This window comes from Lutjanus erythropterus, chromosome 18, assembly GCF_056507025.1.
Source record: "Lutjanus erythropterus isolate fLutEry1 chromosome 18, fLutEry1.hap2, whole genome shotgun sequence".
NCBI classification, from domain to species: domain Eukaryota; kingdom Metazoa; phylum Chordata; class Actinopteri; order Lutjaniformes; family Lutjanidae; genus Lutjanus; species Lutjanus erythropterus.
In genome coordinates this window covers 5,926,977-5,944,702 of record NC_139334.1, presented here as the reverse complement: position 1 = coordinate 5,944,702, position 17,726 = coordinate 5,926,977, and the positions used below count along the sequence as shown (strand labels likewise).

Below are 17,726 nucleotides of genomic sequence, written 5' to 3'. Positions count from 1 at the left end.
TCCTCGCCAGGTCAGAAGGATGTTGTATTGTGTGACTGTATTTGTTGTAGTTAAAACAAAAGACAAAAAAAACTTAAAAACGGACATCACATGTCAGCTAGGAAGTCCCAGTTTTTTTTTTTTCTCTTAAGTGTCTAGTGAAACCTCACAGAATCGGGTATGTATCTTCATCTCAAGGGTGTCGCTCTCCCGTTCCCACCGCCACTGCAACCATCTGCAACCAGTTACCTGCTCTCTGGTCCTGGGGAATAGCTGCTTTATTATTTTAGGATGATTTTTCCCCCACCTTCTGAAAATTGGAAAACATACAGTCATACAGCCTTACTTGTATCCCAGTTTCTTCGACAAATTGTTTTCTCCCAAGGTAGTATGGCAACATCTTTACAACCAGAGGAATGTAGTGCAAAAGTTGGCACTGACTCTCACCCCTGTCATGTTTAATTTATTTCTTTTAAAGATGCCAAATCATTCCTGCTTTGAGCTGCTTTGGGGTTTGGTGGTAAATAGTTTTTAAAGTGTATTGTGTGGTTCTATGTGTTCGCTGTTTATGATTCAAGTGTTGATTTCAACAGGCTGAAAGTGTTGATTGCAACAAGTTGGAAAACATCTTGTGTTGTTAAGCAGAAACATAGACCTTAAACAAAAATTAGTAAACCCAAGCAGCTCCTAATGGGTTTCTGAGTTGAAGAAAGAGTGCAGCTTCCCAGTACTCTGCAAGTCTTTCATCAGTTGTCACGATCACAGTGCCTTGAGTTGAGGACAGAGTGAGTTTGATGATGAGATATGGCCCAACCCTTCTGAATTAGTGGTGAAGCATCTGGCTAAGCTGGAAAGGACAAGAATTTGACCTCGCCTAGTGAAGTGGGACAAAGTTGCCTTCGGACGCTGATCTGGTTTTTGGACTCCCTACTGTTTTCCCAACTGTTAGGGAGGCTGGACCAATGTGTCATCTCAAGGGCAGCTTTGTCCCTGCTGCAGATAAATTGGACTTTTTATTTTACTCCTATTTGCCTGTTTTCAGTTTGTTGACATGATGTTATCCACCACAGAGTCTACTGCACACAGGTCTCCAGCCTGTCACACTCACAGAAGCTCATCTCTACTGCTGTTAAACCCCCCAAATCCTCTCAGTTTAGCCGCTGCCCCCTTTTTTCTTTTTGATTTTCAATTTAAAAGTTGCACTGTAGAAAACTCAATGCTGTTTGAAAGGGAAAACTGTAAAAGATGGACTGTGCAATGTAAACAAAGCTTTGGAAATGCCAACTTTAATATAGCAGTTAAAATAATTTAATTTAATGAATTCTCCACTTCAGTTCGTGTGCCAAGACTGGAATGCTTTGTTTCTCTAGTAATGTGTAAGAATGTACTGCAGATACATTGGCAGACATGTTTGTCAAAATATCCAGTTGAATATCACTTAATGGAAGTTTCTGTTAAAGCAGGTAAAGAAAGTGGTCTCCTGTTTGTAGTAGACCGTGTAGTTAAAAGTAAGGGACTAGAAAAATCGAGTTTCTTTTTGTGAATGTTACAGTATTTGCAGCTGTTGGGCAAGTGGCTGTTTGAAGCAGTTTTCCTTACTCCTGTTTCTGGTATTATCATTATTTTCCTGCAGGGAGAAAAATCGCTTGAGTCCGATGGGGTTTCACCATCATCTGAAATGGTCATTATTGTGCGTGTGGTTTTCACCTACTGTTAAAGGAGATGCTTTTTTTGCTCAGATTGCTGGCTCCTGGAGAAAAAAAAATGTTGTGAAAATTACAGTTTAGTCAGTTGTTTGGTCAACTGATTGTTGAAAGTATAGAGAAAGTGTTTTGTTTGTTTTTTGTTTTCTATGCCCACAGTCACTGCTCTGTTTCTCCCCAGGTCTGACCTTGGCTGTGCTCTCGCTCTGTGAGGTTTACAAGGAATAAACATTTTTTTCTTGCAAATTGACTTTTCTCTGTTGCTGTTACTCCAACCACATGTCAAGATATTCCAAAAACAGCTTGTTAGCACTGCAAGTTTGTTCCAACTGGTGTTGCACTGATTTTATGGACTAAGTCCTGTTTATTCTTTTTCAGAACTTCATCGTCAGTGCTGATCTCACAAAACCTGCTTTACAAACTGAAGTTTGATTGACGTGGGAATTTAGTAGGCAGGTGGATCTAATGAAGGCATGCTGAGTTGCATTATGGGAAATGTAGAATCCACTGTTTTTGAGTGTATTGGGAGAAGTTAACCCTCAGGGCTTTCTGCCAGTAGGCCTTTAAGAAATCAGATGTTTAAAGAGCAACAAAATGAATGTTGGGAGCAGATTGTTGTGGATGAATGGGTCAAACAGGACTTTTGTTATTAGGTTCATTCAAAATGAATTGCACCCTGCCTGGAAACATGACGGCATCAGGTGGCCAGGGCAGAAGATGGAGACAAAAAGCTGCAGTCAAGTCTGACAGTTTCCAGCAAACTTCAGAGAATATACAGGAAGAGACACTAACATCCTGTTAGATTACCTGTAGGCTACCTGTAGTTTGCAGACCATGTTCACAGCTGAAGAAATGGTGCACTCCTGATCACTGATTGCAGTTGGAGAGCAACTGCTGGGACTAGGTCCTAAAAACTGTGGCCACCTTGATCTTGTGAGGTTATTGTTGCCCATGTGCGCATGATATCAGATCAAGTCAGACACAAATCTAACAGGTATGCATCACTAGTGATCAATTCTGCTTAGACCTGGCTCATCTCAAACGCACCTAATGTTGTCAATTTTCTGGTGCAGTTTGGTTATTTTGTTGTTTTAATTCAACCTTTATTTAACCAGATAAAAACAACATTGAGATAAAATCTTTCTCAGTGGTGACCTGGTCAACAAGGCGTCGATGTTAAATGTCTAGAGTAGGTCGATTGCATGTAGTATAAAATAAAAGAATGAAAATGGTTAGGTTTAGGCATCAAAATTACTCATGGTTTGGGTTACAAGAGATCATTCTGGCAGAGTGCTTCTTTACAGAAATCCCTGAAGGCTAACTTCTCCTGTGTACTTAGGAAGTTCGATGAAATATCTTTCTGGTGTGTTTACAAACAGCAGCTAATAAATCCTGTATATAGTATGTTTACATATAGGTTATATTGTAAAATTATTTGAAATTTGCCTCCTCAAAACAATAAGAAAAAAATAAATAAAATAAGCTTGAAAGAATTCATAAAAGTCTTGATCTGGCTATAATCTGGTATTAGAGAGTAGGTGCACTATCATTGTTTTGCCACTGGGAGGCAGTGTCCATCTATATAATATAGGTTAAAGGTGGTAATTTCTGTCCACACAGACACTGGTTATTAACTCCTCAAGAACCAGTAAATCCCTCCATTCATGACCCAAAAATCCCATTTAGCTCTAACAAAAGGAATTTATGAATAATTTGTTCATGCTAACTGCTAATCACAGCTAGTAAAAACATGGTGACTAGTGGTGCTCGCTCAAAGCTCTCCAGCATCAGTGGGTTGTTAGATGCATGAAGCTGGGAGTGTGGAACATTTAAATAACACCAGAGGGTATCTTTGATGTTAAAACTCAGCATTTAAGCGCACCTTTCCCCACTTTATCTACATTGCAAATGTAATCGCCATCAGGGAGCTTCTGTGCTCAGCTGACCTCTGGGGCTTGAGATTTCAGTCTGTGATGGAACCATAAAAGGGAGCAAATTATGGGCTGCCACATGTTTTGATTTGAGTGATAATTCATTCATGTAATGCACTTGGAAATTTTGGGAGGGAGATAAAGAATCTCTTCACCAAGGACACTGAATTTCAATGCATGAAAGAAGCCCTCTGCTCAGCATTCTGTCACATGCCAGGCTTCCCCAAACACGCTTGATTAACCTGTGCAGCGAGACAAATGTGGGTAAAGCTCCTCGCTCATTTTCTCTGCATTAACTGGCACCTAGGTTGGGCATAAATTTGTTTTACACTCAATCCTCGGTATTTTATTGCTGCTCTCGTTCCAATTTGGCACCATGCTGTTTGGCAGAGTCAAGCACGTGGAATTAACAGATTATAATAGGTCTTTTTTCTAGCAGTCTGCATTTGGCACAGCTGTACTCGCAACGCCATTAGGCCAACAAATCTACAGCAAATCCAGCTGTTTGAAGAGAAACGAGAAATTCCAGGCATAGCTCTCCTGTTTCTCTCTTAACCTACTCAATTAATAAAGTCCACAAGCAATTTTCATGGTGAAAATACGCTTTTCACCTCCACCTCTGTACTCGCTCCTTCAGGAAAATGAGGAATATGGAGAAAATTATGAGAAATTAACTGGATTTCACAGGTGATCGCTAAAAATGGTGTGGTCAGTGTGTGTAAAGATTCGCTCATGTGGCTGATACTATGTTTGCCCATACGAATAAATAAATAATGAGTATTTTGTCTTTCGGGTTCACCTTCAGACTGAAAAAATCATCTGGGCAACCTGCTCACGTGCCCTCCTTCATGTGCAGTTGAACCCTTCTTCTCTTTCCCAGCAGAATTCATCGATTTTTTTTCCTCCCAAACACACCTACTGTAACTATTACTCAGGCATGTTGCTGCTTTAAAAGTCAAGATATGTCTTGCATGCTTCAATAAGTGGCAGATTTACTAGCAGAGAGTGCACTCCTTTGTCTCAAGCCTTTCAGTGAACCTGCCAACAAAGACACTGATTTAAAAGGAATGCACCTGCGTGAGTATGGAGGGGTCGTTGAGGGGGGTGATAATTGGAGTTCTTTCTTGGAGTCCCTTTTTGTACAGAATGAACACAGTACTATATCACTGCTAACTCAGCTTCAGATTGAAGATGGTGGTGTTGCCCAATACGTCCTTGATGACGTGTCAGCCTGTTGCACTCTTGTCTGTGAGCTTGACATCTCCAGTCAAATCTAGTACTGCAAGATTTTTTGGAAGCCATTCTCCTGAGTGATTCTTCTGGTGGGTGATGATGTAAACTCAGTGAAACTCAATGCAGGAACTGAATTGGTGTGATAAAAAGTTTTGATAGTGGATCCAATACAAAATAACAGTTCTGCAATAAAACAATTATATATATCTATATCTCTTACACATCATGTTTTGCCACTAAGGTTGTAATGGTATGATGTTTTCACAGTGCTATGAGAAATAAATAAAGAGTGACAAATTCTGTGTAGATGAGAGATTACAGTGGATGAATGGATGAAGCACAGTCCTCTCACATGGGAGAGTGGGATTCAAGTCTTCAGTGTATGATCAGTTTAGTGTATGATTCTATGAACAGTTTTTTTATTTAGGTAGTTGTCATTTTTGTGTTGTGTATAGTGTAACAATCAGTGAAGTGACATATGTTCTTCATTTAGTCTATAAAATGTAATGAAAATGCTGAAAATGCTCATGAAAATTTCCCAGAGACAATTTCCAGCTAACAGGCCAAATCATAAATGACAAAGAAAAGCAGCAAATCCCCAAATTTGAGAAGCTGGAACCAGCAAATGTTTGTCATTTTTGCTTTAAAAATGACCGGAACGTAATCATTGCAACTCTACTATGTCCGTAGATGTCCGAAGATATTGAAGTTCCACCCAAGCATAAACAGAAAAATATTATTTGTTGGTATGATGCCGTTTGCTGAACTGGTTACTGTTTCTTTGCACCTAAAAAGTCTCAACGTTCTGCAGAAAACAGGGCTTTAAAAGGTCAGAAATACTCATTTTGATCTTAGGGGAGTAACAGCTGTCAGAAGTGTCGGTAGTTGACCGCATCTTGTCCTTTCAGCCATTAAACATGTATCAATTTTCAATTAAAAATTAATCACGCAGAGGTCAGTATGACATGAATTGCTCTTGTCTGGTCAGCGGGGTTTCCTCCTCAGGTCTGTGAGATGAGACATTTTAATCTCCCTACCTTCATATTTATTTCATCAGGACACCCCTCTCCTGCAGATGTCCAGCTGGGACTCTGGCTTTTAATTCTGAACAATGCTGCTCTGTTGTAGTACATCTTTTCCAGGGAAGAACCCTTTACAGCCTTCATGGCCTGCAGCTGTTCACTCATATGATGGGGTCATCAGAGCACTGGGGCAGAATATGTGGGCTGGGGTTACATGCAGCTGAGGAAATAGGATGCACTTCACGAAAAATCATATCATACACTGTAAAAAGTCATACATGACTTTAGTGGAATCGACTAATGTTTTCTCATTAACTATAAATACATGTTTTATTTATTCAAGTTAATTGAATTTAAAAATTCTAGTATTTACTTTCAGGATTTTGTAAACAGTTGTTCTGACTCATGTCTTTTGACTTAAAATGATGAGTTGAATGATTGTACTGTACAGAATAATTTAACTCATTAAATTAAGTTTCCCAGCATTCATTGTGTGAGAGTCAAAACTCTCCTGAGACCCTTTACAGTTTGAAGGAAACGTATGGTCAAAACTTGCTTTGTCTCCAGTACACTTAAAGATAAGTCATTGCCGCTTGTTTTCAGAATAATGAAAACATTGTGAACATTTTCTTGTTTATTGACTCGAAAGGTTTATTTACATTGTATCAACTTGTCATTGTGGAGGATGACATGTAGCAAGTTGCCATACAGAAAACATTCACATAATTAAAAAAAATATTTAACAGTATCTGTACTGAACAGTGTCAGATGTTATTCCTTACTGTGACACATAACGTGAACGTATCTCCTTCGTAGTGCTACCTAAAAAGGCGAGTCACTTGAATAGAAGTAGTTTCACTCTTCAGCCTATCTTGGTCATGACATGACATTTCCACTAAATAGACGATGAATTTAGAAGCTCAATAAAGAAGAAGAAGAAGAAGCCATGTGACTGAATTAAACATGCGAGGTCTAACCACCGCAGCCCGTGATGTGACTACCAAACCACTTGTCACAAAAGACACTGGCTGGGAGTACAACTGAACCGTGTAGTGTACTAACAGGAATAACAGAAACAGCAGTCAGCACCGCCCGCCCGGGATGCGAGCTGCTGCAACAAGCTCACTCGCGTGATCCCACAAGCGGGCGTCACGCGCATTATCCGGTTAATTTACATACATAACGCCGCCCAGGGGGACGAACATGATAATCTACCATCGATTGAAAGCTAACCGTGCGGAGGGGAGGAAAAAACAGCTGAAAAAAAGTTTGGACGGGAGAGGGCTGTTTTAAACCAAGCGGAGTATTTCGACAGAGACGAAGCGGCGCTTGTCGGGCTCTTTGCCCCACTTTTGGATTAACGATATGGACGCTTTGAAATCCGCTGGAAGGGCAATTATACGGAGCCCCAGCATCGCCAAACAGTCGTGGGGTGCGGGCAGACATAAAAGTGAGTATTCGGATGTTTAACGCATTACAGTGACGGCGATAGCTGGTGCTAATTTGTCTAAACCAAGGCTAAGCTAGCTTTGACAGTGAGCTAACATTACAACCGGCGTGTACTCAACATTAGCGTTACTTTACAACTCGTCGGCTACAGTTGTTGGGGTCAAAGTGGGGGATATTTGACGGACATGGCAACTCAGAATACGAGCAGTTTAACATTAGAGGGAGTGTTTAAAGTCGGTTATGTGTGGGCATGCTGTTGAACTTGACACTCAAACTGACACCAGCTCGTAAACTGACTCCTGCTGAGGCTTTTGTAGCAAGTTCAGCTTCCAAACTGGTTCTCCGCATGTTTTATAAGTCTTATGAGCGACTTGTTTTTAGTCACGCCGACCCGAGGCGACCACACGTCACGACAAAAGTTTGAGAGTCAGTGCTGTGAAATGCTGCTGCTGCTGCTGCTGTCGTCTGTCTGTCTGTCCGCCACGTCACTGTGCCCACTGACTGACTGACACCGTTTAGACATGTAGCAACAACAGAAGCTCGGCGGGGAGCTGAAACACTGATCTGTGACTGGAGAAGGGCGCAGGGGAGTCACAGGAGTGAAAAGGCATGAGGAGATGAGTGGTCGTCTTTCCTGGCAAGGCTGTACAATCCTAGCAACGCACTGTTGCTAGGCGATACACAATGTGACACAAAAAAAAAAAAAGAAAAAGAGAGGCTGTATATGGAAGGAGTGGTTGCAGAGTCTAAATCGTATAGAGGAGTCTAGTTCATACTGGTGCCAGGCTCGTATTAGGAGGTTAATTATCATGAAAGCCACCCTGTGTTATATATTGGATTTTCCGTATGATGACTGGCTTCAGCACCTTCCAATGTGTACAATCAGGCAGCTGAGCATGATCACTCTGACTGTGCTAGCATGGCTTTCACATGCAGGCTGAGCTGCCTAGACCTTTTTATGTAGGGCTGGCCAATATTATCAATATCATATCAACACTGTAATATGAGACTAGGTATCATCTTAGATTTGGGGTATTGTTATATCGTGATATGGCATAGCTGATGTGTTTCTTTCCTGGTTTTAAAGGTTGCATTACAGTGAAGTGATGTATTTTTTAACTTATCAGTCTGTTTTAGCTGTTCTCTTACCTGCTTGGTCGTTATATCAACCTTAATGGTGATTATTTATCAAAAAAAATGTATTGTGTATATATTTTGCGCAAGCACCAATAGGTACCCCTACAGTATACACAGTATTGAGGTATTTGCTTAAAATATTATTGTGATATTTGATTTTGACCATATGACCCAGTGCTAACTATGTTATGTTAGAGGAAAAGTGTATATTGAGCATGTGAATCATTAGTCAATTAATTTCCATTAAAAGTTCTAATAGGTTAAAAACATATTAATGGACAATGCCCCATTTGACATTGTTTTGATGGCACCATATGTTGAATAAGGACAGGCAAACAAGAGCAGCCATTTCAACTGAAGGCCTAATTGTTTTATTAATCTGTTATTTTAACTTGTTTGTGCTTCATTAATGTTTCACATAACTAATATGTGGTCCAAATTGTTTTAGAATGAGGACAAAACGCGTATTTAAAGAATGTGCACATAATTTTCAACCCTTATACCATTGTGCATACTGTCTGTAATGGAATGGCTTAAAACCTAGGGCTGCAACTAACAATTATTCATTATCAATTAATCGGTTTTCATGATTAATCATTTAGTCTATAAAATATCAAAAATTGGCATAGAAAAACTGAAAAAATGCTCATCATAATTTCTCAGAGCCCATTGTGATTCTTCAGATTTCTTCTTATGTCCAACCAGAGGTCCAAAACCCAAAGACTCTTAATACACTATCATAAATGGTATAGAAAATCGCCAAAACCTTACAGTTAAGAAGGTGGAACCAGCAAATATTTGACATTCTTACTTGAAAAAAGACTGAAATGAGTAATAGATTATCTAAATAGGTGGCAACTAATTTTCTTTCAATTGACTAATTGATTTATCGACTGATAGATGCAGCTCTATTGAATATATCTATTATTTATAAGCCATATTGCCCAGCCCTACTCCAGTGTGTACAATCAGGGAGCTGAGCATGGTCACACTGTCTATGCTAACATGGCTTTTACATTCAGGCTGAGCTGCCTAGACCCTTTTATGTTTGCTTACACAAAGGGGCAATGTCCCCTACTCCCATGCCTCTCCACCCCTCCCTTTTTTATTTCATAGACAATAGAGCATTTGGCAGCAAGATGTGACACGTGCCAGACAGTGCAATCGATGCCTTTGTTTTGGTCTGCTCCTCTCCGGGGGGTGGGAGTGATGCACAATCCGCACGATGCCTCCACATCCACGCGGCCACTGGTGGTCACAGAGGGCTAATGGCCAATCAATCCCTAAATGCTGGCAGCTCAGGCTAATGGTGAAGCTTTGCCATGACTTTACATCCAATCTGTGGCAAAAGTCACATCCTCCTGCTCCTCCCTCCCTGCTGCCGTTGCCATCACAGAGAAGACAGTCAAGCGGAGAGGAGCTGGTCCTGTCAGTCATTTTATATTTATCACAACATTTTATCACCCACATTACTTATTCAGTGGAGTCTTCCTGTTTTGTCTGTGATCAAATAACTGTTCATCATCCTCTTTTCTTTCAGTCTGTTGTTATAATTATAGGCTTAACTGTGTCTTCAGAAAGCACCAGTGAACTGCAAAGTCATGAATAAGAAGGCAACTTGTTTCATCTTGTAGAGTTTGTAAGCTTTTACTCCCAGGTGGACCCTGTGATTTTGTATGAGAGGTATCCAGATATAGCTGTAATGTATAGCCCACAAAAATTGTTGTAATTCTTTTATAGGCATAGTTATTTGAAGTAGGGTTGTGAGGTCTATAACCAGTGTATTAGGTTTAGTAGGTTGCCTTGTTCCTAGTAAAAGAAGAAAGAAAGGGCCCCAGCATGGAAGTTAAGCAATATACTGGTCTAAAAAGGTTTACCCAGAAAGTGTACGGTATATTCAGAATGACTTCCTCACCTCACTCTGCCGTTAGAGAGCCTTTTCTGATGGGAAACCGCTGTTATACAAGCCAAATGGCACTCTCTCCAAATTTTACCTTGCAGAACACAGGACTTACTGCTGCTTCAACTTGTTAGTTTGTTTGTGTTATTGTGGGACTTCTTGTGAATGTCAACAATCCTTTAGTCACACAATAACGCAAACAGACTAACAGATTGGGCAGCAGCAACTTATTTTTTCTGCAAAGTAAAATGCATGTGGAGTTTGGTTGGTGTGGAGACGGCATTATTTGGCTTGTATAACGGTGGTTTCCCGTTGGAAAATGCTAACTAAAGCGTCATCAAGTAGCTTCTACTGTAGCTGAAACACTGACTATCGATAAGTACCTCATGCAATCCCACATCAAGTAATCTGAACTAGCCCTTTAATTGTGTGCTTTCTGGCTTGGGTTGTGTTGGCATAAAAATGCACTGCTTCTAGATTTAGACAGGTCCATAATTTGAGGTAAATTTTTGCTACATGACATGTCTCCAGAAAGATTGTCTCTCCCTCCAGTGTGAAGGCTTGGCCTTGTCAAAGCTGCCTTTTCACTTCTTTGGCATCCATCAACTCTGCATTCCTTTTCTCCCACCGTGAGTGTTGGATCATAACAGGTCCCAGCATTGTTTTCATAAAACTGCCCTGTATCTCTTTAATGAACCCTGCATGTCAACATTTAAAGTAGGCTGACATTTCCCCTGCTTTTGCAGCCTTGTGCCTCTGCACGGGCACAAATGTGTCAGTTATGTCATTTCCTGCAAGGTTTTAAACAGCTCAGTTGCTTTTCAGCAGTCTGCTGAGCTGACAAAATGTTTATTCACAATGCCCTCCCATTACATCCAAATAGTTCCCAATTTGAGGGTTGAAAATTGGTATGTAACGTCAACCATCTTTTTAGGTCATGAAGTCCTTGTGTTTTTCTTAACCAGTCTGAAAAGTGTGGGAGGCAGAAAATCCCTGTCTGCATTGAAGAGAGACAGATTCCTCCCACGTTCCCAGTTGAGGAGCTGACTTCTGTGGGATTGTCAATATTGAAGCAGCTACGTATCAAGATGTCAGTCAACCCATGCAGATGGCTAATGAGGAGTGCATATGTTCTTAAACCATATTTGGACTGCATCGTATTTTAACACCTCACTGTGTGAGCCAGTGTTGTTGATGCTGACACCGGAGATGGTAGTTGGTGTAGCTGTTGACTAATTTGCATTTTGTACATTATTCAGATACTGTGACGGGAAGTTGTGAAGTTGGACTTGGTGTTAAATAATACATCTGTAGCTTACTTAAAATTAGGGATGCACCATACAAGGTTTTTGACGATATGTTTATTTTCCAACTAATTTTTACCGATTGCCAATACTAATATATGCACATGTTTTTTCCCCACCCGATTAACATCACTTGTAGTGGATTTAACACATTATGAGCCTATGCATGCTGTTATCATGATGGCCCACTGTCAGATGCAGGCATAAAATACAATGCTTTTCAAAATAGACACATTCACTGCACAAAATAAGAAAACTACTATTGTGGTTTTTGGGCTTTTCCCTTTTTTCAAAATATTTTCATTCTTTTCAACTCTTATCTACTCATTCATACTTTAAACCAAAAGTTAATTAACACCCCCCCCACCCCCCCCCCCACCCCACCCCCCCATTGAGCAACTTCAGGTGTTGCCAGCAGAACCTGAAGCATGTGCCCTCCTCTCCACCATGAAGACCTGGAAGAGGACAGGCCACACAAAAAGAGAGATAGAGATGGATAGAAAGAGAGTGGAGGACAGACTTGCCAATATGATCGTGCATCCCTAATTTAAATGGCCTAAAGGTTAATGACAGAAAAAGTAGGCCTTAATTACCTTTCATTTCAACAACGCTGCGCCTCTGGCCCTGCCCTGGCCAGTCAGAGAGCTGTGTCCCCTGCACAAAGTCATCCAACATGGGATTGCCTGGCTGTAATGGAGATTGCTTCCTGCAGGATTCCTTTATGGAGTTGTAAAATCCTCACTGATTTATAGCCCCGTTAGATCGTCTGTATGTGTAAGCTGCTTCTCTGTGTGGAGATAGTGTATGAAGTCACGTGTGAATGTGTTTGTGGACAGGACTGCACAATCATGCTTGCTTTGTCACTGTTCCTCTGACAGGATGATTTTTAATCTGGTAGGGAAATGAATGTTTGACTTTCTCTTGTTTCAGCTGACGCAGCAGGGAAAATAGGATACTTAAAACATGATCATTACACCAGTAACTGGCACAGGCTAAGTTGAGCAGTAAATTGCAGTATGATGAATTTGTGAAGCAAAAGCCAATTTGTTTGCATCTGTTATTCACTCTGCTATATTGTGTTTAGTTGCCTATGATTACAGAAATGCACATCTGTTCTCATGTGTTGTTATTTCAAAGTAAACATCATTTCCTTTTCTGTGTTGGCACCAAAAAACATCAACAACAAAAACTCCACAAGCAAAATTAGAAAACCAAGTCCCCCTAAGATTGTTTAATTTTTTCCTATGAAATGAAATGAAATTGGGCATCTTTGTCACATTGAGCATAACTCTGAAAAGACTAAACCATTCTGTGAAGCCAGAAGGGAAGTCTGGGCAGGAAGCTCAGTGGCTAACCAGTTCACCTTCCTGGTGAGAAATAATTGATGTAATCTCCTTCAGCCATATGTGTAGACATATGGTCAGTGTGGTAGTTCTTAAGCTTCATTGTCAGGACAGGAGGAGAACTTGGTGACTAAATAAACACCATCTGAGACTTTTACAGCAAGGGGAAAGTCTACAAATCCCACTGAAGTGGTTATGCTGATGGTCATTCAGTTGCCCCAACAGTTACAACTCCCTCCTTTTTAATCTGTTCTGAGCAAGGCAGTTAATATTATGATACTACTGCTGCAGGCATGTTAAGAGCATTCCTCTGCAGCTCGTAAAGCATGAGCAAGATGGTATTGTCCCAGAGTAGTGAAAACCTTCCTTTTCTCAAACGTGTCAGGCAAGCTGAGGTGGTTTTTGGATGTTTTTGGGGGGATTGGTCAGTTGACAAGAATGAAACTCAAATAGCTGATGACACAACCTGTTCTTTCCCTACCTCCACTCTGGTGAGCATGTAATTCAGGTAAGACTTGCTCTCTTTTTTGCCCCGCTCTCAAACTGCAAGTCTGTGAGCTATGGGCTGGAGAAAATTACCATTGTGTGGTGCTAGTGGCAGTGAAATCTTATGAAACCTCACATGACACACCCTTTACCCTTTTTTTTGTTTATTAATGGAAGATTCCTTTACCGCCTATTGATCTGTCTTTCTTAACATGTGCCAAAATTACAAGTTGAAACATGTCTGCAAAGAAGCACATAAACATATTGGAATAAAGATGCCGAGGGGAGATTTGCAGAGAAGCTGACATGCACAACTCCAAAATCTCAGGGACACATTGTGCAAATCTGTGTTCCTGTGTGTCAAACACTGACTGGTTGAAGAAAAAGGAATTTCATCAGGCCTTGGGGCAATATGTGACTAAACAATGAATCAAACAGTCAAACAAAGGAATGATTTATTTGAATGCTTATTATTAATTTTATGCAGTTTTTGTTGTACTGATTTGACGTAGAGGTCCTCGTGTGTCCTCTCAATTCTAATAGTAAGTAGAAACTGAGCCTGGACTTGAGTTGGCCCAGATTATATAAAGTTTAATTGGGTCCAGGTAGAGTCCCATTCTGGTGTGTTGTCGCTGTTGTCTGACAGTCTAAAACCCAAAAATCTTTAGTTTACTAATGTATTTACCAGAGAAAAGCAGCAAATCCTTCATATTTGAAAAGCTGGTATCAGGCATTTTGTGCATTGGTTGTGCATTATGCCACCAGTGTTGGTCAACTGTCTCTGTTTTGGTGCTTTATTGGGTCGACCACAAGTCTGGTTGGGAAAGTAATAGTAATTCCTACTATCTGGCAACTGTGTGAATGGCGAAAACTGGGTTTCAATTCGATGGAAGGTGTTTAGAGGATTTTTTTATGGTCTGTAGAATTTGCATTGGTAAATTAGTTTGTACAAAATAAGTGAATTTTGAATGTATTCATAACTTTTTGTATAGTTATATAAAGAAACAATAATAGATGTCCATGGAGTCCATGGATTGGACTTGTTTGTTCCACCACATCCCACAGATCCTCAATTAGATTGAGATCTGTAGAATTTGGAGGCCAAGTCAACACCTTGTCAACCAAAACAATGCTTGGTCCGGTTCTGGTGCTCACTGCAGGTGTTTTCAGTGGGGGACTGGTCATGATGGGCACTCTGCTTGGACTGCGGGCAGCTCCATACGCAGCAGTCTGCAATGTACTGTGTGTTCTGACACCTTTCTATAATAGTCAGCATGACCCTTTTCAGCTATTTGATCTACAGTACTACTCACTCCCCATGCACATCAGTGAGTCTTGGGATCCCATAACCCTGTCAACGGGTCACTGGTTGTCCTTCATTGGACCACTTTTAGTAGGTCCTCACCTCTGTATATTTGGAACACCCCCAAGAGCAGCCCTTTTTAAGATGCTCTGACCCAGTCATCTAACCATCACAATTTGTCCCCTGTCAAATTCGCTCATACTTACCCGTTCTTCCTGCCTCCAACACAACAACTTGAAGAACTGACCGATCATCTTGTTACAATGGCACCTGTCGAGGGGTGTGATATATTTGGCAGCAAGTGAACAATTATGTTCATTTCACTCATCAGTGGCTTGTATGTTGTGTGTATGTATGTATGTATGTATGTATGTACCATCCCCCAGTTTACATGTTAATATTATGTGCAAGTATGTTATTTATATTCATAGACTAGAATATGCACTCAGCCCACTTTATAAAAATGCCAGTGTCCTTAGTCGTCATTATAACTTGAGTTACAAAAGAAACTACTCCTCCTCCTGCTAAGCGTGGCTGTACCCAGGGTGCTTTAAGGATCAGTTTCATAACCCTGCTTCTCGTTGAGAGTACATTCTGGCCTCAGCTGGTCATCAGCTGTAATCCCTGACTGGCATGACCACTCATTTCTCTTCCCTCTCCCTCTCTCACTTTCCTTCTTTGAGTGGATTTAACCGATACTGAAAAACACGTGTCTCAATGTTACGACTTAAACCATGGACTATAAGACTTTTATCCTCTGTAAATCCTTTCCTTCACCCAACCAGAATTGTTTTTGGATGGTCATCAAATTAAATACTGATAGCTACACTGTCATGCAACACTTCCTTTTGTAATATTGGAAATTGGTCCAGCACAGATATTTAAGAATATCATAAGCCTGCTGGTGTAGAAGATGAAATTAAAGAAGCACCTTGGAGTCCAAGGACAAAGACAAAAGAGGTCACATGCTGCTGGGCAGAAAGAATCCCTGCTGACTGTTCATCTTACTTACGTTATATCAATTGCTTATTTAGTGAACTGGCCTGTAGTTTATGTCTGTGTGGTCATTTGGAGTTAATGCTGTTGGTGTATTTGTGTACAGAGACACTTTGACCTGTGTTTTTCCGATAAAATGTAAAACATTTCCTGTATCTTTTCCACAGCTGCTTAAGTTAAGAGGGGGAACAATAGTACTGGATCAGTCTTTGTACCAGGCAGGAACAGACAGTGGCAATCGCCCCATGTGTAGTAACACACTTTTCCCCTTTCCCTGACTAACACTAGCCTTTCTCTTCCTAACAATGCTCTAGTTTAGCCTCCTTCTGGAATGGCTCTTTGGCTCTTTTCAAGATGTAATTATGATGGTGCTCGACCCTGACCTGCACTGAAATCAACAGCCTGAATAGAGCATACGTATAAGCATACATACGTGCAGTACAGAACATGGTATGAGACTTAACCACAGAAGATAAACTGTAATAGAGATGTAGGACTTAACTTTTTATGGCATAGTTAGAGGTTGTCCAAGGCTCTTTCTCTCTCAACAAGTTTTGCACTGCTGTGTCTCTATGTATCCCTCCAGGCATCTTTCCTCATCTGAGTCGGCAGTTTCTAAATTAGCCCAAAGTGTCCTGATTGGAATCTAATAATGCTGGAAGAGGTCTTTTCTGCACGTGTCCTGTCATCGTGAGATAAGAGGAGGTCATCTCACCACAGGCCTGGGTCAGCTGTGGCCACAAATTGCTGAGAATATATGCACAAAATTCAACATTCATGATTGATCACAACTGAGCTATATATATTGCAGCCACTGGAAACAATTAATGTTTTAGACAATCTGTGTGTTTTCAGAGGTTGTTTCATCTTAAACCTAGAATTGTAAATAATGATTTTTGTTGTTATCAAGTAATATGTAGATAATTTTGTGTAATTGATTAGTTCTTTAGTCCGTGAAATGTCAGAAAATGGTGAAAAATTGTTGACTGTTGTTTCCCAGAGCCCAAGGTGGCGTATTCAAGTGGCTCGTTTTGTCTACAACCCAGGATTTTCATTTTAGAAGACATTCATTTATGAAAACATACTTTTAAAAAATATTTATTTGAGTCTTTTATACATTTATTTTTCATAGGACATCTTAAGTTGGGAGAGGAAAGGGGGAGAGGAAAGGGGGAGAGAGAGTGGAGGACGACATGCAGCCTGCAGGCTAAAGTAGAACCCACAGCAGCTGTAGAGGACATTGGGCATATATGCTTTACCAACTGGGATACCAATAAAAATCTCCCTATTCAGAGATAGACTCTAATATTTATAGCCAACATACATTTTTGGAGGCCCAAATGTAAAATTTCTGTAAAAACAGAAAACACAATTTAATGGGGCCTAACACAGCCTTCCTTAGCTGTGACATTTGTGTTGTCCACTTTTCCCATTAATTGTGATGTGTTTCCTGAAGGCGATGTTTCATATTAAAAACGAGCCAGACTGCTTGACTAGTTGAGGAAACTGGTGGCACACAATACAGTACATTAGTCCTTAGATGTGTCTACCCACTTTAACTATTGCTTCAATTCACCCCTAAAGTTTTATTGCTTTATAGTCCACCTTTTGTGTTTCTTGTTCTTCTGTAAGGATCGTGTTGCCATATTCTGCCTATAAATCCCTGTAAGTTTTACACACTGGACCTTACAAAAATGACATAATTAATTGGTGACAACTAATCAACTAATCATTGATCGTTGCAGCTCTTCTTGGAGCACAAGTCTGGTAGTATTTTATATATTATCTTGTCAACAAATTCCTTGTAAAGAGCTCAAGAAACAAAGGATCATGTGTTGTATGTTCATCCAAAGCCTGATACATGGTATTTGTCTGTGCCACAGACTTCCACTGTCATCCAAAAACTATTAAAAACACATCAGTGAGCGTCACCTTTGCAC

The 17,726-nt window shown here is 40.4% G+C and overlaps 1 protein-coding gene across 4 annotated transcripts in view; it reads left to right on the top strand.

Moving 5' to 3' along the window:
- Window positions 1-7,041: 7,041 nt before the first annotated feature.
- The window catches only part of ldlrap1b (low density lipoprotein receptor adaptor protein 1b), a 41,747-nt gene continuing 31,062 nt past the window's right edge, over window positions 7,042-17,726 (top strand). The window contains exon 1 of one of the 4 annotated variants that reach the window (XM_084742283.1): window positions 7,042-7,318. In XM_084742283.1, coding sequence (XP_084598409.1) covers window positions 7,234-7,318 — 85 coding nt within the window. In that variant the 5' untranslated portion in view covers window positions 7,042-7,233. The remainder of the gene's footprint in view (window positions 7,319-17,726) is intronic. The other 3 variants (XM_084742281.1, XM_084742280.1, XM_084742279.1) reach the window with 3 other exon arrangements.